This window comes from Trichechus manatus, unplaced genomic scaffold (assembly GCF_000243295.1).
Source record: "Trichechus manatus latirostris isolate Lorelei unplaced genomic scaffold, TriManLat1.0 scaffold00046, whole genome shotgun sequence".
Taxonomy (NCBI): domain Eukaryota; kingdom Metazoa; phylum Chordata; class Mammalia; order Sirenia; family Trichechidae; genus Trichechus; species Trichechus manatus.
The window spans coordinates 10060273-10085303 of NW_004443982.1; the positions used below are offsets into that span (position 1 = coordinate 10060273).

Genomic DNA, 25031 nt, shown 5'->3' on the forward strand with positions numbered 1-25031 from the left:
TTTGAGTTCAGGTTTGATCAGTTTTAATGAGATGTTGCAACTAGCACGTATACAAAGGAAACTGATGCAAAGCTATATGAAATATGGTCTCCTCAACTTTAGGATTATCTTCTGCATGTGGAGATGGTGGTAGCTGAATCCATAACTATCAAGTGGCAGCATTTTAGAGCAAGATGGGACTGCAGATGCCATCTCTTCCAACTCCCCTACTCTACAGATGAGGAGACTGAGGCTGGAACAGTTTAAGTGACTTGTACAAGTTCCCCCAGCCCATTAATGACAGTGTCAGCAGTAGAGTCCAGGTTGGTCCCCTCTTTGCTGGTCCCTGTGCTTCCTGTAATTTACCAGACTTCCCTGAAACTCATGTGCTGAGGTTTTGCCATTGTCAGGACAGGTCTATCTCACATACCCTTTTCCTCTTGGAACCCCTCACCCCCACCCCACATTTACAAGATGGCCAACAGATGGCTAAGTGGGTCTGGAGCCACTCTACTAGGGCAAAGCTAACTGGCTTATAAGGACTTGAACTTCTAATTTTGATCTTATTAACACCTTGCCCTGTTTATTCAGACTGTCCATGAGTAGGAAGTTTAAAAAAATGTACTATGAACAAAATAACTCAACTTTTATAGAAACACCTTTGAAAGATATTCCAAAACTCTAATTATCATGTTCCTTTTGTTTTAGATGTAATGTCGGGTCCCCCCAGTTTTTCCTAAATGTTTGAAAATATTTTTGATACTCTCTGTCTTCTGATATGATAAAGAGCATCAGTGTTGGCCATGCCTTGGACGTTAGTGAGGTGTTTGGGGAGATCTTCAGACTCCAGTCCTTTGTCCAAGAAGTATGGTTAAATGAACATAGTAAATTTCAGGAAAACTAGTAGAGTATGATCCCATTTTAATGGTAAGTCTCCGTTCCAATGACCACTTCCTTTTTCAAATTTTACCACGGGCTCAGGCCAGCAAAGGATCTGAAGAAAAGTGTGACTCTATTGGCAAATACACACGTGCTACTTACTGCCTTAGCCACACTGGAGGCCAGTTGGTATAATGTGCATTTCAGATGTAGTTTGTCATTGATGTTGGATGGCACAGAGCTTACAGCAAAAACAGGATGAGCCCAGAGTGCAGAAATGGAAAACTAGATGGATGAGTGGGTATGGACTTGAAAATGGAAAATGTGCTTCCCCATGGGAAGTGGCCTGTGCTCATTAGTGCTGACCTGCCTCCTCTGTAGCCCTGTGAGCTGATGTTGACACCAAAGCTTACCAAGAAACTGAGTAGGCCCTCCTGCCCCCACCAACCAGGGAGAAGGATGAGACCACCCAACTCAGCTACGCTGTGGCCAGAACCACATGTTTAATCTTTACCATGGGTTCAAACTATTCTTGCCCCTAGGAACAAGGACTTCAGCAATTAAAGTTAACATGTGCTTCCATTAAACCATTGCGTCCACCTCCGAATGGTTATACATATGTAATATAAGCTATGGGTGGTGAGGGGGTTGGAGTGGATGAACGTTTATGCTAATGATACTCCAGAATATTCTCCACTCAAAATAGCATGGAAAATTTCTACTCAATACCTCCTGGGCTCCATTAGTATTTCTGGGTAAATATTTCTGGGGAAAATAATTTCTCTTTTCATTTCAGCTGTGTTGCAGATACTGTGATGGATTGCAATTGCAAAAAGTAAGACGCCATTCCAGCATACAAAGGACAATGACAACCAGGAAGCTTCAGCCAGATCCTGCCCTTTCCTTGAAAGGAACTGGATCCTAGGAGTTGACGACCCTAGCAAACTTGTAGTCCTCTGCCTCCCTCTGCTGTTATTCTTGAGAAGTTTTTCCTCACAACAATGAGAAATCATGTACTAGCTGCATCTTTTTCTATGCTCTCCCTGCTGGCGATAATGGGAGATACGGACAGCAAAACGGACAGTTCATTCATGATGGACTCAGACCCCCGACGCTGCATGAGGCACCACTATGTTGATTCTATCAGTCACCCATTGTACAAGTGTAGCTCAAAGGTAAGACCAAAGTCTCTGTGAGGGTGGCAGTATCTCTGGAAACGTGAGAGAAGCCGCATTTCTTTGTCAGGGGATGGGTAACTACGATCATAGCCCAACCCTGAGCCCTGAACTACGTGGCTGGTCCACAGGACTTGTGGGAGAATCATTCCTTTACGGTTTCCCATCACAATTTGCACTTTTGTCAGTAACCAAAAACAAAAACCAAACCCACTGCCATCAAGTCGATTCCTACTCATAGCAATCCCATAGAGTTTCCAAGGCTGTAAATCTCTATGTAAGCAGACTGCCACATCTTTCTCCCATGGAGCCGCTGGTTGTTTTGAACCACCAACACTTCGGTTAGCAGTCCATCGCTTTAACCACTGTGCCAGTAACACTGCCTAACTGACCATGTCCACAGTCATCCAGCTTCTCTCTTTTTAGGCTACTAAAAGTCAATGGTAAGGGCTAGAAGGCTTTCCCAATCAAACGTTGCTAAACACAAGGAGGGTGGAGTATTCATCTCTGGCTATTAAATTTATGAGGGGCAGTGTCCTTTTTCAGGAAAGAAAAATGGAGTCTACAAGTTATCGTGACTCCTTCTACCTCCAGTAAGAGTAAAGAGGGACGGGATGCAAGGAATACAATTGAGCAGTGAAACATAATTCTTGGGGGTCTCTTCAAAGAAGTTCCTGATGAAATAGTTGGCAGCTGGTCTCCACGTTTTACGTTACATTACTTGTAGTTTATGTGATTGTGGCCCTCCCCAAAGCAAAATGATTTCAAAAGAGAAGATAGCAATTTGATCATTTATCATTTTTACATTGATTATCTAAATCATTCTTGTTTGGGTTAGGCTATATATGTTTTGCACAGGCAACCTCATGTAAATGATGCCCCAGTTTTGAGATAAGGTTAAGAAGGAATACTATGCTTAAAAGGCCACGAAGAGTGGCCAGCCATATGGACCACCCAGAAAGGAGGTACATAGTAGGAGGGAGATGGACTCAGAATCAGACATTTCACCACTGCCACTGCTCCCAAGTAGTCACATGAATGAAATTGGCCCACACTTGACCAAAAAGAATTTGTTTAGCTCAACCCCAGGGCTTTTCACTTTAGTCTCAAGGAACCACTTAAACATTCTCATATGGCAAGTGTTTTTTAAATTACCAGTATAATTAAGACTTTTTGGTAATATCAACCACTAGAATTAAGACCATGTAAGTTAATCTCTCCACTCTCCATTTAAAAACATTATAACTTCTATATGCCTTTAAAATTTCCATAACTTTTCTGATTATAGCTCAGTGATGATGACTTATTTCATTTGGAGGGATTGGAATTTGAGTTAAATTACTTTAGCCATTATATTAAGAAGATCTATGACTGTGGGAAAAAATTCGAGATTTTTCCACTTAAGAAAAATGATCTGGCTGTTATTTGTACTTGTAGAACTAAAAAAAAGGGAGTGAATAGATTAACTTAAATTTTTGCAAGGCTGCAATCCCTTCTTGGGAAAAGAAAACTAAAACAAATTGAGAAAAACAGTGGGAAGTATTTTTACAACTGTAATGGCTCAGAAATTGTAGGCCTGAGTGAGGTTGACTGGAACAATTATTAGTTTCTCCTCCCCACCCCCTATAGTAGACAATATTAATATTTAGCATTTCTTTTTCCATGGAGAATTTCTCCCACTGTTGAGTTGTCTTCCATAATCAAAATTATTTTTAAAGGAATTACAATTATTTCAAAGAAAGTGTCAATCTGATGATGGGAAGAAATAGAGAGATGGGAGCATCTATAAAAACTGGAAAACAATCTGGAAAGATTTGGAGAAATGGTGGAGGAGTGCTTTAGCACTATCACAGTAGTCTAGGGAAGACCAGAGAAGAGACCACATTAACTCTAACTCAACAAACCCCCAGTGCTTGAGTGTGAATCCTAGAAACAGACTTTAGTCTACCTTTATTCACTTCTGTTTCTTCCAGAATGTCATGGTAAATAACAGCACAAAACTGTGATAGTAGGAGAAATGTTTGTAATTTCATGGGAACAATCTGTTTTGAAACATCCCAAACTATACCAAATATAACAATAGTTTTATGTAAATGGTGCTCACGATTATAAAACTTTCTTCCTTGGCCATAAAATATGCCTGGCAGAATCTTAACTACTAAGACATTTTCTAGATTAGATTTTCTCTTTGTATCTAGGAATAAAAACTGTTTTTTCATTTTGAAATATTCTATATTTTTTAATTCTCACAGACTTGGCCAGGTCTTCTGTCTGATGAGTCTGACTTTTTCTGTGTGTGTGTTTAATTTTGTTGTGTTTTAGGTGAAAGTTTCCAGTGCAAATTAGTTTTTCATTCAAAAATTTTATACACAAATTGTTTTGTGACCATAGTTGCAATCCCCACCATGTGTCAGCATCCTCCCCCTTTCCCTTTCCACCCTTGGTTCTCAGTGTCCATTCATCCAATTTGCCTGTCCCTTCCTGCCTTCTTGTCTTTGCTTTAGGGCAGATGTTGCCCATTTGGTCTTGTATACTTGATTGAATTAAGAAGTATGTTCCTCACGTGTGTTATTGTTGTTTTATAGGCCTGTCTAACCTTTGGCTGAAAGGTGAACTTCAGTAGTGGCTTCAGTTCTGGGTTAGCAGGGTGTCTGGGGGCCATAGTCTCGGGAGTTCCTCCAGTCATTGTCAGACCAGTAAGTCTGGTCTTTTTTTGTGAATTGAATTTTGTTCTACATTTTTCTTACATTCTGCCCAGTATCCTCTATTGTGATCCCTGTCAGAACAGGTGGTGGTAACTGGGCACCATCTAGTTCTTCTGGGTTCAGGCTGGTGGAGGCTGTGGTTCACGTGATCCATTAGTCCTTTGAACTAATATTTTCCTGGTGTCTTTGATTTTCTTCATTCTCCTTTGCTCCAAACATGCTGGGACCAGTAGATGTATCTTAGATGGCCACTCACAAGCTTTTAGGACCCGAGACACTACTCACCAAAGTAGAATGTAGAACATTTTCTTTATAATGTCCCCTGAAACCATGGTCCCCAGTCCTTAGCTCTAGTAACTCAGTCCCTCAAGGTGTTTGGAAGTGTCTAGGAAGCTTCTATGACTTTGCCTTGGTCAAGTTGTGCTGACTTTCCCTGGTAATAATGATTTATACTCAACAATTTTTTTCTATAAAGTAGACAGTAGGAAAAGCTTTTCTGGGAGCCTTTGACGAGACTGTCTGTTCACTCTATCCCTGAACTTGCAGCTAGCCAGCCACAGGGTACTCTTGCCCATCTCTTAGTGATCCAAGCAAGGACCAAGATGGAGTCAGGCAGAAGAGACTGACTATAGTGACCCACCAGGCAGGACAGTGTGGCCACAGATTAGGACATACCTTGTGGCTTTCAGTGATGACATCTACGGAAACAACCCTAGGGTTGGGTACAAAAGATCCTGGGAGTGGCAGGTTCATTTAAAACCTTCACAAGACATCACGTTTCCCTGAAATTCTGAGTAAAGGCTGTAGCAGCAGATTTCAGTGAAACTCCCAGACTAGGACAAACTAGGGAGATCTACTTCTAACAATCAGCCAGTGAAAACCCTATGGATCACAATGGCCTAATCTACAAACAATCATGGGGATGGTGCAGGACCGGGCAGCGTTTTATTCTGTTGTGCATGGGGTCACCATGAATTCGGGACTGAATCAATGGCAGCAAACAGCAGCAACAACAAACTCTGATGAGCAAATAAGCAAAAGTTCAGAGGTTAGTGGAAATAGACTGACTGGGGAACCTTTAAGGGAACTAAGGCATCCCAGGCTTTGAACTGAGAAAGACCTGGTTTCAAATGCCAGCTCCACAATTTGCCAAATGTGTGACTTTGGGAGAAGTTGATTCATTGTTTTGAGCCTCGATTTCTTCCCACGTACGGTGGAGCTCATGCTATCTACCTAAGGGTGTTGTTATGGGCTCTGGTGATAATATTTGTTAACCATTCAGCGCAGTGTCTGGCATAAAATAGACATTTAATAACAGATATTATGATCCTGATGATAAAGTTAAAAAATAGACAGGTGTTCAGACTCACTTTTCTATTTCAGTCGCTACTGAGATCTCAATAACTGTTGGGATCTCCTATAGCCTTAAAGGATTAGGAAAATGAACCTCATTGTAGTTCTTGTTAAACACCAAAACCATAAGGGAAGAAGAGCAAAGTAATGTAAGCCATTGTGCTGGGTGCTAAGAGGGGAAATTAAAGTAAAAGAGAAACATATCCCACTGTCTGACCTCCCTTCCTAGGTGAGTGGATGAAGAGGGACTGGGAGGGGTGAGTTATGGACTTGGGCCGGGAAGGGGCTTTCAGGAACTGAGGCTGGGAAAGAGAGCTGGCAGGGCAGGCCTGTGACCCACAAGCAGAAACTGAAGTCTGAGTTGGGTCAGGAGTGGCAGATGGTTCGAGGCCAGGGGCATGGAACCAGGGCATGATTATCTGAATTCTTAAGGGCCAATGGAGAAGGTGGGGAGCCCAAAGGGGGTCAGCAATGGAAGGAGAGGAAAAAGAGGAGCAGGAGGAAGAGGAGGTAGGTTTTAGGGACAATGCCTGGGAAAATTCCCAGAGGAAAAGGGGCATGGAATGCCAAGGGTTGAGGAAGTTGTTAGGATCCCCAAGCCATTTCCTACTGCTACCCACAATACTCACAGTATGTTAAGAAAAATAGTCAGGAATATCAAGTTTAAAACCCAGCTGACGACTTGAGAGATATGACTTGGTATTTTTAAAAAGAATAAATTTATATTGGATGCCTATTACGTGCAGGCACTGTGGTAGTTACTTGAGATACAAAGTTGGGGAAAAGAAAGCATGAAGTTTCTGCCCTCATAGAGCTTACAAGTCAAAGAGAAAGGGAGAAAGGAAAGGGAAGTGTTCTGTGTGCAAAGGCCTCATCAGACTAACATGATTTGTGACTAGAGTTAAGAGACCAGATTCCAATTGGAATGAGCTGAGTTCCCACCCATTCTTTGAAAGCTCCCAGTGCCCCTAACATCCTTCTGTTCCCTGATTGCAATTTTGTTTATGACCTCAGCCTGGCACAGGCTCTTCAGAGATTGATTCGGGCCCCTGGAGATGAGCTGAACAGTCATTTTTTGAGGATTCTGGTGTGAGAGGCAATAGGAGAAGAAACATGGGTAAATGATGATCCTAAGGAGAAAAAGGGTGCTTCGAGGAGTGCCATAGAATAAAGTTCTGTTTGCACCATGTTCACTACTGAGAAAAAGGCAAAATATGTTTTCGGCTCGACTGGGGTGTATTAGTTTCCTAGGGGGAGTCCCTGGGTGGTGCAAATGGTTAACACGCTCAACTGCTAACCAAAAGGTTGGAGGTTCAAGTCTACCGAGAGGCACCTCGGAAGAAAGGCCTGGCAACCTACTTCCAAAAAATCAGCCATGGAAAACCCTACGGAGTACAGTACTACTCTGACACACATGGGGTTGCCATGAGTCTGAGTTGACTCAACAGCAACTGGTTTTAGTTTCCTAGAAGAGCTACCATGACAAATTACAACAAACTGGGTGACTTAAAACAACAGAAATTTATTCTCTCACAGTTCTGAAGGCCAGAAATCCAAAATTAAGGAGTCACAGGGTTGATTCCTTTTGGAGGCTCTGAGGAAGAATCTGTTTCATGCCTCCCTCCTAACTCTCGGTGGATGCCAACAATCTTCGGTGTTGCCTGGTTTGTAGATGCATCACTCCAATCTCTGCCTCCATCTTCACATCACCTTTTCCTCTCTGTTTCTCTTCTCTGTGTCTTCTCCTCTTCTTACAACGACACTTGTCATTGGATTTAAGACCCACATAGATAATCCAAGATGATTTCATCTTAAACTCCTCAGCTTAATTACATCTGCAAAGACCTTTTTTCCAAATAAGGTCACATTCTCAAGTTCCAGGTGGACATATCTTTTGGGAGAACCACCATTCAACCCACTACATGGGATAAAATAGACAAGACCATGTTTTAGGGTAGGCAAGGTGAGTCTTTATTCAATGCTATCGGAGACACCTAGTCAGCCATGGCCTAAACCAAGAATTCATGAGGGCTCCACATGACAGGAGAGGGAAGTGGTTTTGGCGATGGCAGGAGTCTTTCAACAAGGGGTGACAAAAACCATTTGTGTTTGGGTTTTCTCTCATTCAGAAGGTAGTTGTGTATTGCAGCAAAACACATAATTCTCTAAGAACTATGGTAGGTCACCAAAGAAGGCTGGGGCCTGAGGTCTATAATTGCAATCCTTGATCTGGACCCAGGAATCACAGCTGACTACAACCCTCACAATATGACCTGAACTTGCCCATGACCAACTTGTGCATCTTTTGAAACCTGAGGACTTAGTAGGCTAACGATCCTGGCCTAACAGGATAACATCATAGTTAGGAGAGAGAGTTTGGGAATCAGGCTCTCTCAGTTCAGAATTCTGGCACGACCTTGTACTTGTGACCTTGGGCTTGTAATTTATTCTCTGTCTTTTAATTTCTTCTTTTGTAAAATGGGGAGTGTTGACCTTTTGAAATTATTGTTAAGAATCAAGTTGGCTTGGCACAGGCCTGACACCTAGTAAATGTTCAATACAAGTTATATATCATTACATTACTATTTTTTATTGTTATTAACAAAAAGCCTTTCATTACTCTTAGCCTCAGCATATGGAAATCAGATTAGAATATGAAGGAGCCTGTCCTTGAGCAAACACTCTGAACTCAGCAGCTCTGTTCATGTTAGAAGGGACTGGATTTCACATCCAGCTGGAGCCAAGTGACTCCAAGGTTGGGAGGAATTATAAAGGAGTTGCTGGGGGCGATGACCAGCTTCCTAGCATCAGGCCACTGGTTTTAGGAACATGAGAAAACAAAAACTAAACACGACTCAAAACAGAGCATTGTACAGTCGTCCCTTGGTTTCCAAAGGAGATTGGTTCCAGGACCCCTTTGGATACCAAAATCCACGGATGCTCAAGTCCCTTATATAAAATGGTGAAGTATTTTCATACAACCTATGCACATCCTCCTGTATACTTTAAGTCATCTCTAGATTACTTATAATACCTAGTACAATGTCAATGCTGTGTAAATAGTTGTTTTACAGTACTGTATTGTTTAGGGAATAATGACAAAATGCAAGGCGAACGATGCTCAAAAGAGATTGAGGATCTGTGAGATGGCAGGAGGCTACAGCAGGGTATACGCCTACATATCATTTCATTTGCATGGATTCAGCTAGTACCCGGCACGCAGCAAATTCAGGTTTTGCTTTTTCGGAACTACCCCCACCCCCACCCCGCCCCGAACATTTTCAATCCGCGGATGTGGAACCTGAGGATAGGAAGGGATGACTGTATCTGTCACCTACCTGAGCTGTGAGAAGTCAACAGAATGCCAGCGATCATATGAGCAAAAACCAACTGTTGGACTCATTCTTCTAAAGGCGTAGCCCCATGGGGTATTGTGGTCTTTATCTTCAGAAGTTTGTTTTTCCTGATTTGATAATGATGTAGTGTGGCAGCTCTTTATTTAAAGCAGTTAAGTGCAGTGCAAAATGCAGAGGAGTCGTCCCATGTTAGTAAAACACAGCCACAGCACCCGCATTTGAGAAATGACCATCAACCACAAACTGGGGGCCAATGTATTTGGAAGGTGAACAGACGTTTGAAGGTGTCAAAGGCTTATTGAACTGAGGATGAATTGGTCAAGGAGTTGGAGAGTGTGTGGTACCGTGCCATAAATTGCTGGGAGTCCTGGGAGTCCACAAACCACTGGAGGGTGGTCTTGAAAGTGGAAGAGATATTATCTGGGACTTTCATGCCTTTTGGAAGATTCAGCTCCACGTACGCTTGAGGAGGAGATGACATGTCCCAAGAAGCTCATACAAAAAAGATCAAACGTGTATGTCTCTGGCTTATGATATGGTTAGGGCTCCCAGAGGTAGGTCAGTGTTGACTCCAGAAGGGTGTGAGTTGGCTCACGCCTCAGGAAAACATCTTAATATCAGGAGGCAGGGTACTATAGTGGTTTACATTAGGGATTTGATTTCAGACAGAACTGGGTTTGATTCCAGCTCTTCCTTTTCCCAGATTTATAAGTTTGGGGAAGTTACTTAAACTCTCTAAAGCCTCAGTTATCTAATCTGTAAATTGGGGCTAAATCAAAAGCGCTGAATAATTGTTAGTTGCCGTTAATATTATTAGCTAAATGATCACTATCTAGTGAGCCATCTGGAGCAGTGCCTCTCAAACTTTAATGGATCTAAAGCCTTACTACTCAAAGTGTGGTAACTCAATGTAATAATTAATGTCAGCAAATTGTACATATAGAAACTGTTGAATTGGTGTATCTTTTGCTGTATATATCCTCAACAACAACAAAATAAATAAAATTTAAAAAAAAGATTTAAAAATAAAGGAAAGTGTGGTCCTCAGGCTAGCAGTATGAATACCAATTAGAACTTTGTAAGAAATGCAGAATCTCGGGACCCACTCTAGACCTACTCGGTCAGAATCTGCATTTTAACGAGATATTGAAATTGGATCTCTAACATTCCATTTTGGGAAGTGACTCTTTGAATAACTGCTTAATCTACCTAATAGATGACCCATATCAGAGATCAGCGAAGTTAACAATACTCAAAGGTAAGGCATCAAGTAGCCCTTCCCATGTACTGGCAGGTGTGGGGAGAAGGGGTTGGGAAGACCTTGAATGTTCTCTCTCATTAGAGAGATAGGGTTGGCCTATGACATAATCTCTCAAAACCTGTTTCAGATCATGTTTGTTTTGACTATCAATGTGAAAAGCAGGCAGGATAGAATCAAAAAAGCTTTAACAATATCAAAACAGCTTACACCTGCCACTTTCTCTCTGCCTCTGTGATCTTTCAGAGAAAATAAGTCAGTCAATCTGGTTCAACTTATCCTTAACAAAGCCATGCTGGTTGTTTCCTAGTGTCTTATATTCCCTTGGTGGTTGCTAAGTGATTGTTGGATTTATCCCAGCATCTTCTCAAATAATGATGTTAATGATCTATAATTACCAGAAGTTGTCTGTGATGGTTAAGGTTATGTGTCAGCTTGGCTAGACTATGATTATCAGTGGTTTGACAGATATTATGTAGTCATCCTCCATTTTGTGATCTGATGAGAGCAGCGAATCAGTTGAAAGTGGAGTTCACTTGAGGATGTGGCCTGCATCCAGTATATATGGATGTTCTGGCAAAGCTCGCTAGCTCTCAATCCTGCATCCAACTCGTCATCCTCTGATTTGCAGATTTTGGGATTGCCAGATCCTACAACTCTGTGAACCGGCAGCCTTCTGTCTGACCTGCTGATTTTGGGTTTGTCAGCCCCTGCAACCACATGAGTCAGGAGAAGCCTCCAGCCTAATGTCTGACCCACATATTTGGGACTTGCCAGCTTCCACAACTGAGTGAGCCATTTCCTTGAAATAAATCTCTCTATATATATATTTATATATACACTTTACTGGTTTTGCTCCTCTAGAGAACCCAGCCTACGGCATCAACTTTTCCCTCTTTTGGAAAGATGGATAGACCCTTTCCTTCTTTTAATTCTTGGATGTTTAATGCTGTCCTATAGGATGATGTCAGAGTAATAGCTGGAGAGTCTTTAATAATGACTGCTAGTTTTTAAAATATCATAAGATAAATGTAAAAAGGTTTCATACATAAATAAGTATCTTTCACTCTTTTATTTGCATAGTTCCACTTTTTAAGTTCTTGTTGTCAGTTCTGGAATTATAGGGCAACTTTTTCTCCATTATCTAATATGCAATTCAGCAAAGAAGGCCCTCCCACATGAACATGAACTAATAATCTCAGTGCTCTCCATTCCCACCCCAGTATACAGGATTATATAGCTTAATGACTCAAGCTGCGCCACCCGACCCCACCTATGACTTCCAATCCCAGGATACCAACTCCTGCTAGAACAAATGTTGTGTTATTCATAAATAAGCTTCTGGTTCCCCTCCTTAAACTGTATGCAGAATATTGAGTGTGTGCTTATGTACATTTGTCTGGGGATAACTTTGGTAGTTTCCATCAGATTCTTAAAGGAATCTTTTTACCAAAGTCAAGAGTTACCATAAAGAGCACACAGCCTCTATTACACCAGACCAGCTTCATTATCATCCTGACCTACCTTTACGAATGGAGATGGTCAGAATGGGTGCATCCTAACATTTACCCTAAATTGAAGATGTGGTTGCAAAAATATCAGGCTCCCTCAGTGTACAAGCCCAGAAGTGTGATTCCAAGGCCCGAAACATGCTCATTCTCTTGTCCCAAGTTGTAGCACCCCAAGTTTTTCTTCCTAAGCATCACTCAGGTTGCCTTCTGTTTCTTCTTCAGAAAGCATGTTCTTTTTCTTCAACTATTCCCTACACCTACCACTTGTCTGTCAGTTTGTCGTACTGTGGTGGCTTGAATGTTGCAGTGATGCTGGAAGCCATGTCACCGGTACTTCAAATACCAGCAGGGTCATGCATGGTGGACAGGTTTCAGAGGAGCTTCCAGACTAAAACATACTGGGAAGAAGGACCTGGCAAGCTACTTTTGAAAAAACTGACCCGTGAAAACCTTGTGAATTGAAGTGGAACATTGTCTGATATATGCCAGAAGAGGAGCCCCTCAGGTTGGAAAGCACTCCAAATATGACTGGGGAAGAGCTTCCTCCTCAAAGTAAAGTTTACCATAATGATGTGGATGCAGTAAAGCTTTTGGAACCTTCATTTGCTAATGTGGCACAACTCAAAATGAGAAGAAACAGCTGTAAATATCCATTAATAATCGGAACATGGAATGTACGAGGTGTGAATCTAGGAAAACTGAAAGTTGTCAAAGATCAAATGAAACACTAGAAGATCAATATCCTAGGCATTAGTGAGCTGAAATGAACTGGTATTGGCCATTTTGAATCGGACAATCACATGGTCTACTATGTCTGGAATGACAAATTGAAGAGGAATAGCATCGTGTTCATCGTCAAAAAGAGCATTTCAAGATCAATCCTGAAGTACAACTCTATCAGTGATAGGATAATATCCATAAGATACAAGGAAGATCAGTTAATAAGACTATTTTTCAAATTTACACATCAACCACTAATGCCAAACATCAAGAAATGGAAGATTTTTACCAATTTCTGCAGTCTAAAATTGATTAAACATGCAATCAAAATGCATTGATAATTACTAATGATTGGAATGCCAAAGTTGGAGACAAAGAACAAGGATCAGTAGTTGGAAAATGTAGCCTTGGTGATAGAAATGACACCAGAAATCACATGATAAAAATTTGCAAAACTAATGACATATTCATTGGAAATACATTTTTTCAAAAACGTGAATGATGACTCTACAAATGGACCTTGCCAGATGGAATACAAAGGAATCATATTGACTGCATCTGTGGAAAGAGACGATGGAGAAGCTCAATATCATCAGTCAGAACAAGGCCAGGGGCCGACTGCAGAACAGACCATCAATTGCTCATATCAAGTTCAAGTTGAAACTGAAGAAAATCAGAACAAGTCCACGAGAGCCAAAGTATGACCTTGAGTATATCCTACCTGAATTTAGAGACCATCTCAAGAATAGATTTGACACAGTGAACACTAATGACCAAAGACCAGTTGAGTTGTGGGATGACATCAAGGACATCATACATGAAGAATGCAAGAGATCATTAAAAAGACAGGAAAGAAAGTCAAGCTTTGAGTTGCGATTTTGAAGGATTCTATGGGCAAAATATTGAATGATGAGGAAGTACCAAAAGAAGATGGAAGGAATACACAAACTCACTATACCAAAAAGAATTGGTCGATGTTCAACCATTTCAGAAGGTAGCATATGATCAAGAACCAATGCTATTGAAGGAAGAAGTACAAGCTGCACTGAAGGCATTGGAGAAAAGCAAGTCTCTAGGAATTGACTGAATACCAATTGAGATGTTTCAACAAATGGATGCAACCCTGGAAGCACTTACTAGTCTAAGCCAAGAAATTTGAAATACAACTACCTTTTTACCAACTGACTGGAAGAACAAGTGTGAATCTAGGAAAACTGAAAGTTGTCAAAAATATATTTCCAATGAATACGTCATTAATTTTGCAAAATTTTATCATGTGATCTCTGGTGAGGTTTCTATAACCAAGGCTGTATTTTCCAATGACTGATCCTTGTTCTTCGAGGTTCATATTTGTGCCCATTCCAAAGATGATCCAGCAGAATGCAAAAATTACTGAACAATATCATTAGTATCACACACACGTAGAATTTTCCTGAAGGTAATTCAAAAACGGTTGCAGCAGTTCATCAACAGGGAATTACTCAAGCTGGATTCAGAAAAAGATGCGGAACAAGGGATATAATTTCTGATGTCAGACAGATCTTGGCTGAAAGCAGAGAATATCAGAAAGATGTTTACCTGTGTTTTATTGACTTTGCAATGGCATTCAACTGTGTAGGTCATAACAAATTATGGATAACTTTACAAAGAATGGGAATTCCAAAACACTTAATTGTGCTCATGCAGAGCCTGTACATAGACTGAGAGGCAGTTGTTTGAACAGAACAAGGGGATACTGCGTGGTTTAAAACCATAAAAGGTGTGTGTCGGGGCTGTATCCTTTCACCATACTTATTCAATCTGTATGCTGAGCAAATAATCCAAGAACCTAGACTATATGAAGAAGAACATGGCGTCAAGGTTGGAGGAAGACTTAGTAACAACCTGTGATATGCACATGACACAACCTTGCTTGCTGAAAGTGAAGAGGACTTGAAGCACTTATAGATAAAGATCAAAGACTACAGCCTTCAATATGTATTACCCCTCAACATAAAGAAAACAAAAATCCTCACAACTGGACCAATAAGCAGCATCATGATAAACAGAGAAAATATTGAAGTTATGAAGGATTTCATTTTACTTGGATCCACAGTCAACGCCCACGGAAACAGCAGTCAAGCAATCAAAAGACGCATTGCATTGGGTAAATCTGCTGCAAAAGACCTCTTTGGAGTTTTGAAAATCAAAGATATCACTTTAAGGACTAAGGTGCACCTGACCCAGGCCATGGTATTTTCAATAACCTCATATGCATTTGAAAGCTGGACAATGAATAAGGAAGACTGATGAAGAATTGACGCCTTTGAATTATGGTGTTGGTGAAGAATATTGAATATACATACCATGGAGTGCCAGAAGAACGATCAAATCTGTCTTGGAAGAAATACAGCCAGAATGCTCCTTAGAAGCATGGATAGCGAGACTTCATCTCAGGTACTTTGGACATGTTATCAGGAGGGATCAGTCCCTGGAGAAGGACGTCATGCTTGGTAAAGCAGAGGGTCAGCGAAAAAGAGGAAGACACTCAGGAGATGGATTGACACTATGGCTGCAGCAGTGGGCTCAAACATAGCAACAATTGTGAGGATGATGCAGGACCAGGCAGTGTTTCGTTCTTTTGTACACAGGATAGCTATGAGTCGGAATTGACTCGATGGCACCTAACAATATTATTCCCTATGCACAACATATTCCCTTTTTTATGTAGTCATTATTTACTCCTTGATTTCAATTAGAAAGGCTTTCTGCATTTCAGTTCTGTTGGAACTGACAATGGACAGCGAGTAGTCCACCACCTGTCAGTGGAAACTTCTTTATTCTTTTATTTTTATTTGTACATCATGGTGGTGGGTCTCAGCAGTGGTTCTAAACCATCAGTGCACTTTGCAATCACCTAAGAAGCTTGGAAAAAATATAGGTTCTTGGGTCCTGCCCTCAAGGATTTTGATTCATTTGGTCTGAGATTTGATTCAATTGACCTGGGTGTTGATGTGTTTGTATACACATAATTTTAAATAAACTTTATTTTGAGAGCAGTTTTAGGTTTACAGAAAAATTGTGCAGAAAGTACAGAGTTCCCATTCCTCTCCTTGCACAGTTCCTTTCATTATTAACATCTTGCATTAGTGTGGTCCATTTGGTACAACTGATGAACCAATATTGATACATTATTATTAACCGAAGTCCATAGTTTACATTAAGGTTCAGTCTTTGTGTTGCGCAGCCCTATGGGTTTTGACAAATGCATGTCATGTGTCCCCCTTGATTTTTCTTTTAAAGTTTCCTAGATAACTCTTATGTGCTACCAAGGTTGAGACCCACTGGTCTAATCCAGCAGGAATTGGCAAGACAGGTTTTTGGAGTGTTGGGACCTTTCAATGAGACATTGGTGGTTCAGTGGTAGAATTCTCGTCTTCCATGCGGGAGACTCACATTCAATTCCCGGCCAATGCACCTCATGTACAGCCACCACCCATCTGTCAGTGGAGCATTGCATGTTGCTGTGATGCTGAACAGGTTTCAGTGTAGCTTCCAGCCTAAGACTAACTAGGAAGAGCTGCCTTGCGATCTACTTCTAAAAGACAGCCAGTGAAAACCTTATGTATCACAAAGGTCCGATACGCAACCCGTCAGGGGGATGGTGCTGGACCAGGTAGTTTTTTTTTTTTTTCGTTGTGCACAGGGTCGCCATGAGTTGGGAACCAACTTGATGGCAGCTAACAACAGGGCCTTTCAAAGGACACTGTGGTACCTGGCTAAGGTTTTGGCATTCCCGCAGGGTAACCACCTTTTCTTCTCTCCCCAGATGGTGCTCCTGGCCAGGTGTGAGGGGCACTGCAGCCAGGCGTCGCGCTCTGAGCCCTTGGTGTCCTTCAGCACGGTCCTCAAGCAACCCTTCCGCTCCTCTTGTCACTGCTGCCGGCCCCAGACCTCCAAGCTGAAGGCGTTGCGGCTCCGCTGCTCAGGGGGCATGCGACTTACCGCCACCTACCGGTACATCCTCTCCTGTCACTGCGAGGAGTGCAGCTCCTGAGGCCTGCTGCCGAGTGGCTTCTGGATGCGAGAACCTCCCCTGGCCAAGGCAATTCAACTAGCCAGGGAGGGACTGGCAAGAGAAGAGTGAAGGCATGAAAGATGCAGCAAATCCCACGGGATTCTGCCTATTCTAGCAATAAAGACTACGTGCTTGTTAACACAGAGATAAAACTCTGGGAACTTGTTTTTGGTTCCCATTTCCTTTCCCTGGTACAATTTCTTTTGGTTCCTTTTCAGATTTTGGCTCTGAATGCTGTTTGGGTTTTCAGCAACTCAACATTAATGAGAAAAAGTGGGCACTCTTGCAAGAGTGGGTCTGGCTGTCACTGTTTGGTGCTTATTAGGGAAGAATTCACTTTGGAAAGCAAGAAAGCCCAAATCTTTCCAGAACATCTCCTGCTGCTTATTTTATCGTGTCGTTTTGGTCTAAGGTTGCCGTTGCTGCTAAAAGGTTACCAATTTCAAATTCCAGACACTAAGCATGTGGATATGTTTAGCCAGGTTTACTCACAACTAGCTAACTGACATTAAAAATAACTAACAAACAGATTCTCTCATGTGATGCTGGAACTCTGGACAGCTATAATTATTATTTGGAATTGACTTTTGGGAAGTAAAGGTGGCAAAAAGAATTTGTCACCTGAAGGATCTCTCAGATAAATTGTAAAATTTTCGTAAGAGAGCAGACTTTTAAAGACCTGCACAAACGTGGATCCTGCGCTGACTTTGAAAAAGGCATATATGTTCTAGTGGCATGGAGAATACACTATACTCATGCATGCAAATTAGACAACCAAGTATGAATCTATTTGTGGGTGTGCTATAGCTTTAGCCATGTCGCGGGCATCATTCTCTAACATCCACTTGTCCATGTGAAGCTTGGTGCCAAAATGGCAGGCTGGCTCATCTTCCGAACATTTGGCTCAAATATATTTCCATCCTTGAGGCTCAAATTTTGAGTTATTCCCTTGTTTTGAAATAAAAAGAGAGTATCTTCAAATTTTTGACTGTATTTTTTTTCTTTGTCAATCTCATACCGCGATGTGGACTATAAAATATATGTAGCTAGTTAGTGCTTGAGCATCCCTATTGTGTAAGAGGGTTCAAACAAAGAGGGAGATAGGATTCTAGAATGCACGAAGGGGGCATTTTTTAAAATCAATGTTCTAAGAGTTCATGGAGCTTATGAAGTTTGGCTTTTAGTCTCAGGATTTACCCTACTGAATGAACACAAAATCTCATGCATTCTGGTTTCCTTAGAAGTTATGGAATGAAATAGAGAAGTCACCTCCTTTTTAATCTCTTCACTTTTCTCGAAAGAGAATAAGTAACCATAAGTGAAGTCTAAAGAACCAGTAGGAGAATGAATAGTACACAAACATTGGTTTGTGTGCCACTGAGTGTCCAGTGGTTAGAGTCAATGATTCCACTGAGAATTATAAGGAAGAAATATGCTCATGGTGCTAGCATAGTGTCATGTTCATTTTAGGCATCTCAACACTAACCCACTTGGCAACTCACTTTCCAGGGCAACCTTGACACCATGCTGTCCTGCTTAACCAGAAAGGCTGGTGCTCCCCACTGTTAGTACAGCCAACCTGTGAATTACTTTTCCTTTAGAGATGATGGCTTTGCACATTCTTTGGCCCAGCTTTCACACATTTTTTTGAGGAAGCCAGCAGGGTTAAGTTTGTACTTGAGGCTTTGCAATAAAATGAAACTAATGTTATTAAATTGTGAACTTGACCTTAACCTTCTTGGTGACAGAGCCAGGCAGCCCAATAAATTGGAGGTTCTCCCCAATTTCAAATATGAAATAGTAATTTGGATCATTACATGAAGAGAAATTTTGTCTTTAAGAGAATTAAATTTAATACTGAAAGTTAGATGGTTATAATTCTTAACTGATAATGAAAGTATTAACTGCTGGTCACGTTTATGGTTGTTCTTTAATGTCACTAATCAAAAAGTGAAAATATTCTAGCCTTAATGTATCTTCTCCTGGCTTTGAAAACTCAATTTGTGTTGAGTCTATAACATATGCCCCAAACTTCAGTCTTTATTTCCTTACTACCAATTTGCGACTGGGGTGCGGGTGGGGGATTAGATTACTCATGTCTTCCAAACTCTGGAAGCCGTAGAAAATATTCCCTTCAAATCTCGTTACATGGTCTATCATCAAAGCTTCCTCCATGGATATGACCCGAGTATGACTTGGGACATTAGAGAATCATAGAACAGTGGCATTGAGAGGGACATTAGAAATCGTCCCTCCTCTCCTTTCTCTAAATAGATGAGCGAATGGAAGCCTGCAGAAATCCAGGAACTTGTCAGAAGTCACACAGTTAGTCTCAGATTTGGAACTAGAATCCAAGCCTTCTGTCCCCCTGCCCTTGAGTACTTCCCTTCTCTTCCCCACGATAGTGAAAGGAGCCTCCCTCCTTTCAGATTCCTGGATGCTGAAAACGAAGAATGAGCTGGAAGAGTGTGATGAGACAGGTTAAAATTTAGTGGGGCATACCAAGGCTTAGAAAGAGGAAAAAGGAGTTATATTTTTCCTAAAGACCTAAAAATAGTCCTGGGAACTGAGAGAATTCAGACATTATTGGATACTAAGCCACTATGGAAATTTTATTATATCTTTTAAAAATTAAGCATATTTAGCCTTATTTTAATGTCTATGAAAGGTCAGCAAAAGACCTCTTTAAAGCATTAAAAAACAAAGATGTCACTTTGAGGACTAAGGTATGCCTGATCCAAGCCGTGGTATTTTCAATCATCTCATATGCATGCGAAAGCTGGACAATGAATAAGGAAGATTGAAGAAAAATTGATGCATTTGAATTATGATGTTGGTGAAGAATATTGAATATACCGTGGACTGTCAGAAGAACGAACAAATGTGTTTTGGAAGGAGTACAGCCAGAATGCTCCTTGGAAGCGAGGATGGTGAGACTTAGTTTCACATACTTTGAACATGTTATCAGGAGGGACCAGTCCCTGGAGAAAGACATCATGCTTGGTAAAGTAGAGGGTCAGGGAAAAAGAGGAAGACCCTCAAGGAGATGGATTGACACTATGGCTGCAGCAATGGGCTCAAACATAGCAAAGATTGTGGGGATGGCTAGGGACCGGGCAGTGTTTTGTTCTGTTGTACATAGGGTTGCTATGAGTCAGAACTGACTCGGCGGCAACTAACAACAACAAACAATAATCCTTAAGGATTGAGAGAGAGCCAAATGAAAACACTGATCAGTTAAAAACACTACTCCTGAAATTCCTAAGAAATGTTCACTTCTCTTTCCTATGTACTAGTGTACATGTTAGAAATCTGTATGATAAGTCATAATGGTGGTGGGCAAGCCTGTTGTTAACTGATCTTACCCACATCATTTATAATCATTTAATTGTTGTTAGTTGCTATCAAGTCTGCTCAGACTCATGGCCACCCCACGTACAACAGAATGAAACTTTGCCTGGCCCCGCACCATCTTCAAGATTGCTGGCATGCTTGAGTCCATTGTTGCCTTCCAACCTAGGGGACTCATCCTCCAGCACTGTATAAGACAATATTCTGTTGTGATCCATAGGGTTTTTATTGACTAACTTTCCAACATAGATCACCAGGCCTTTCTTTCTAGTCTGTCTTATTCTGGAAGCTCCACTGAAACCTGTTCACCATGGGTGACCCTGCTGGTATTTGAAATGCTGGTGGCATAGCTTCCAACATCATAGCAACATACAAGCCACCATAGTACAACAAACTAACAGACAGGTGGTAGAAGGATTTAATAATAATGGGTTAATACAGCAAAGGAAGATAGAAGGGCTTATGGACTTAACAATTAATTTTCTTGAGATCTTAGTTTCCCAGCACAATCTCTTAAGTCTTAGTCATGTAAACACCTGAACTTTGCTCAGAAATTTAGAATGAAGGGCAAATCAGCCCTTGGTCCTGAGGAAATAGTGCTTCATTTACTTTTAAACTCAAATGTTTGCTAATATGCCCAACACATTATTTTGTGTTAGGTAAAACAGGCTGCATACACACTGTGACTGGGAAACTGTTTGAGTTGTTGATTTCTTTACTGAGATCTTGGAAGAACTGTGGTATGGATTAGCTTTTGGTCACATCTTCTGGTCCCATTGAAACATCCACACTTGAGCAAATGAGTTGCCCAACAGGTAACATCAAATGCCTGGGGGCCAGGGACCTGGAAAGGCTTAAAGCAGAAAGGGAACCCACATCCTACTGATGTTGAGTTCTTTATGACCCCAGTGCACAGACACATCCTGGTGGACAGACAAACCCTTTCCTTTCAAGAGCTGGAATAGTAGAGAGGCTTGAATATGGGAAGGGAGGTTCTGCCCAAAGCTTTATCATTACCCCCCAGGACGAGTGCTTTGTTTTGTAATGCTTGACACTTGTCAACACACAAACAGGCACCCAGAAACTACTTGCTGAAGGACAACATTTTACTAGAAAATACATCACATGCCAACAAATTGATGCCTTTTCCTTTCCTTTAAATCTTTACTAATTAAATGTTCTGACGTATTATGCCACACATTTGCAAGAGCATAGGTCTTTTACTTGGTTATGGATGTAATTTTAAATTACCAGGGATTAAAGCCAACCCATTCTGTCCCCTCAAATATTAATGCATCTTCACATGTGGTAGACAAAACATTTTAAACTTCATGACTATGGAGTCCCTGGGTGGTTGAAAAGGTTAATGAGCTTGGCTGTTAACCAAAAGGTTGGTAGTTTGAGTCCACTCAGAGGAGACTTGAAAGAAAGGCCTGGAGATCTTCTGAAAAAAATCGACCATTGCAAACTCTATGGAACACAGTTCTCCTCTGACACACATGGGGTTGCCATGAGTTTGAGTCGATTCGGTGACAACTGTATGGTGAACACGGAGATGCACTAACCAGATGCACCATCAGCCCCTTCAGGGACTGCCTCAGCTGCAGAGAGCTGCCTTGCTCAAGACCATACTCTTCCCAGGGAGGCTCAGATCAATGACTGATGGAGACAGGGGTATAAAGGCCTGGTCATTTGGCTTGAAGGAGGACAACTCTAATGGGCCACACTTGCTCTAGAGCTCTCCGTGAGTTGGCTGAGGTTTGTCAGTCCTAAACCACAGCTCTGCTTCTCTTTCTGCCCAATCCTGCTCCCCCTTCCTTCTAGAAGCACTGATCCTTAACAAATATCATGTCCCACAAACTCCATATCAGAACCAAGTCTGCAACAGTGACTTTTAGTTTTTTTTTTTTGGCCTGTGAAAGGAAAGCAGTGCATTATTTTTGGATCTAACTGGTCTAGTCTCATATTGCACCACATAATATTCAAGGGTTTGAATCAATGTTTCTGCTTCTTTTAAATGCTTAGTTTAATAAATATGTGAAAGCAAATACTATGTGTCAAAGAGTATGCTAAATGCTGGAGACATTGAGATGAAAAAGTCATAGCCTTGCCTTTAATATGTGCACAGGCTAGAGAGAGTGAGATGACTATAATAAGTGCAATGATGACATAGAAAGATAATCCACAAAGCAGATAATCTTGTGCGTTCAGTTTTAAAGCCACTGTTTTAAAGTAAGGGGTATGACTTTTAATACTAACCTTTGTACTTCAGTAATAACCTTAGCATTTGTACAGCACTTTCACAGATACAATTTCATTTGGCTTTCAAAATATGCTCATGAGGTAAGTTAATTATTATGAAAGTTTCACAAATGAGAAACCAAAGGTCATCTTCTGACCTCAAAGTCTATGCTTTTTTAGCTATTCAAAGGCCCCTTCCCCCTTTTTCTTTTTTCTAAAGGATGTGGACAAAAAGAAAAGACCACAAAACCATTTTGTGTTGCTGTCAGTTCTCATTAGCAAATGATGATCACGGAATGTGAGCAGCTTATTGACATAAAACATACGGGGCCCTGGCCCAAAAGACTTTTATAGAAAATTATTATTCTAATATGAACTTCTGTAGAAAATAAATACATTCCAAATTATATATGAAACCAAAGCCAAGATAAATGAGTTTAAAATCCTATCATGATTCAGCTGTAATCCTTTGAATAGTTTCAATGTCCTAGTATTATATACATACATGTTTACTTGAATATTTTACTTGAAAATTGTTGAGAGTTGGACGTGGCCCTCTAGGAGCTGTTTGATTTGTGTGGCATATTGTCATCATCAACATCATCATCGTTAACCTTGATTGACAGCTTATGAGGCAGACATTGTGCTTAGCACTTTCCATGCTTTACCTCATTTAATCCTCCCAGCAACCTTTACAGATAATATGAATATATACTTTTGGTTCCTAATCACTCAGGCTTTTTTTTTTTTTTTTTGGTATCTTTTTTTGAATTCTTCTTCATTGTCTTCAAAATCATCACCAAAACTAATATTGTCATCATCATCACAAAGTGAATATAAAGTATCTGCACATGCATATGTGCTATGGATATAAATTTAAAGAGGTAAGATCTCTCCCTATAACAGATGACATTCTAAACTGTGCTGTGGGTTTAAATAACTAAATTCCTAACAATGTGTTCTCTTCAATCTTTCGTTTACTCTAGCAGCATGTTTGTTTGTTTTTTTCCTCATAATCCTAACATATCCAACTATTTCTCCTTTTGCATTGGGTCAGTCTCTTTCTCTTTCTCTTATTACGTTCCATAACTCTGTTTTCAACTCATGACTTTTTAGGTAGCTGTTGTTGGAATAAGCCACAAGAAACCACAGTACTAACAAAATCACTAGTCTGAAAGGGAACTTGGAGGAAATATAGTCCAACTCTCTTATTTTAGGGAGGTTTCTGATCCTCTATCCCCTGACTTCCTGACGAGTGCTCATCTCATTGATCAATGTTGTCTCTATGGGTTGAATCATTTTCCCAAAAAGACGTTGAAGGCCTAATCCTGGTACCTGTGAAAGCGACCTTGTTTGGAAGTAGGATCTTTGCAAATGTTATCAGTTAACATGAGGACATACCAGAGTAGAGTGGATCCTAATCCCATCTGAATGGGGTCTTCATAAAAGAGAAGAGACCTAGAGAGACAGAGGAAGACGGCCATGTGAAGATGCATCTATGTACCAAGGAAGTCCTGGGGCTACCAGAAGCTGGGAGAGACAAGAAAGGACTTCCCCTAGAGACTTTGGAGGGAGTACGGTCCAATCCACCTGTTTATTTGGAGTTCTAGCCTCCAGAACAGTGAGACAATAAATTTCTGTTCTTGATACAGAAGTACCCAATTTGTGGTACTTTGTTATGGCAGCACTTCCTGGTTCTTCTTGCATGACAGTTTCTCCTGGACAATGCAAAAGAGTTCTTTGCTATTGTTGTTGAAGCCAACATTCTATGAATTCCTCCAGTTCCCCGCTTTTATCTATCAACTCATTGTGCTCAACACACATATCATCATATGTGCACAGCTTCAATGAACTCTGGGGCCAGACTGCCTGGGTTCATGTCCCTGCTCTGCTGTTTATTAGTTGTGTGACTTTGGGCAAGCTATTTGACCTCTCCGGGGCTTGTATTTCACATCTGTAGGATGAGGATGATAATAATATGATTATACTTTATGGTACTGTTCTGAGGATTAAATGTGTTAATACATGATAGAGACCTCGAACGGTGTCTGACACCTATTAGCACTCTTAAGTATTAGTTATTATTCCCATTACACACTCATAGTTTGAATAAGTTGTAACTTCTCAAATATAGTTTTGGTTAAGCTGAGCAGTATATAGACCCATATTTTTTTCCAGAAAAATTAGGCATTCTTAGAGACAAAAGTTTATCAGTGGTTATCTAGGGATACAGGGAGGGAGGAATGGGGAGTTATTGCTTAAGGGGCACTGGGTTTCTGTTTGGAGGGATGAAAAACTTTTGGCCAAGGATAGTGGTGATGATTGTACAGCATGGCAAATGTGATTAATGTCACTGAATTTTACACTTGAGTGGTTGAAAGGGGAAATTTTTGTGATATATATTTTACCACAATAAAAAAATAAAAATTATGCATTCTTGAGATTT

At 40.9% G+C, this 25031-nt stretch overlaps 1 protein-coding gene across 1 annotated transcript in view; it reads left to right on the forward strand.

Annotated features, from left to right (window-relative positions):
* Positions 1-17974, forward strand: part of NDP (norrin cystine knot growth factor NDP) — a 30930-nt gene extending 12956 nt beyond the window's left edge. The window contains exons 2-3 of the mRNA XM_004376917.1: positions 1655-2033; positions 16745-17974. Of these exons, the coding sequence (XP_004376974.1) occupies positions 1860-2033; positions 16745-16972 (402 nt within the window). The 5' untranslated portion in view covers positions 1655-1859 and the 3' untranslated portion in view covers positions 16973-17974. The remainder of the gene's footprint in view (positions 1-1654; positions 2034-16744) is intronic.
* Positions 17975-25031: the final 7057 nt, after the last annotated feature.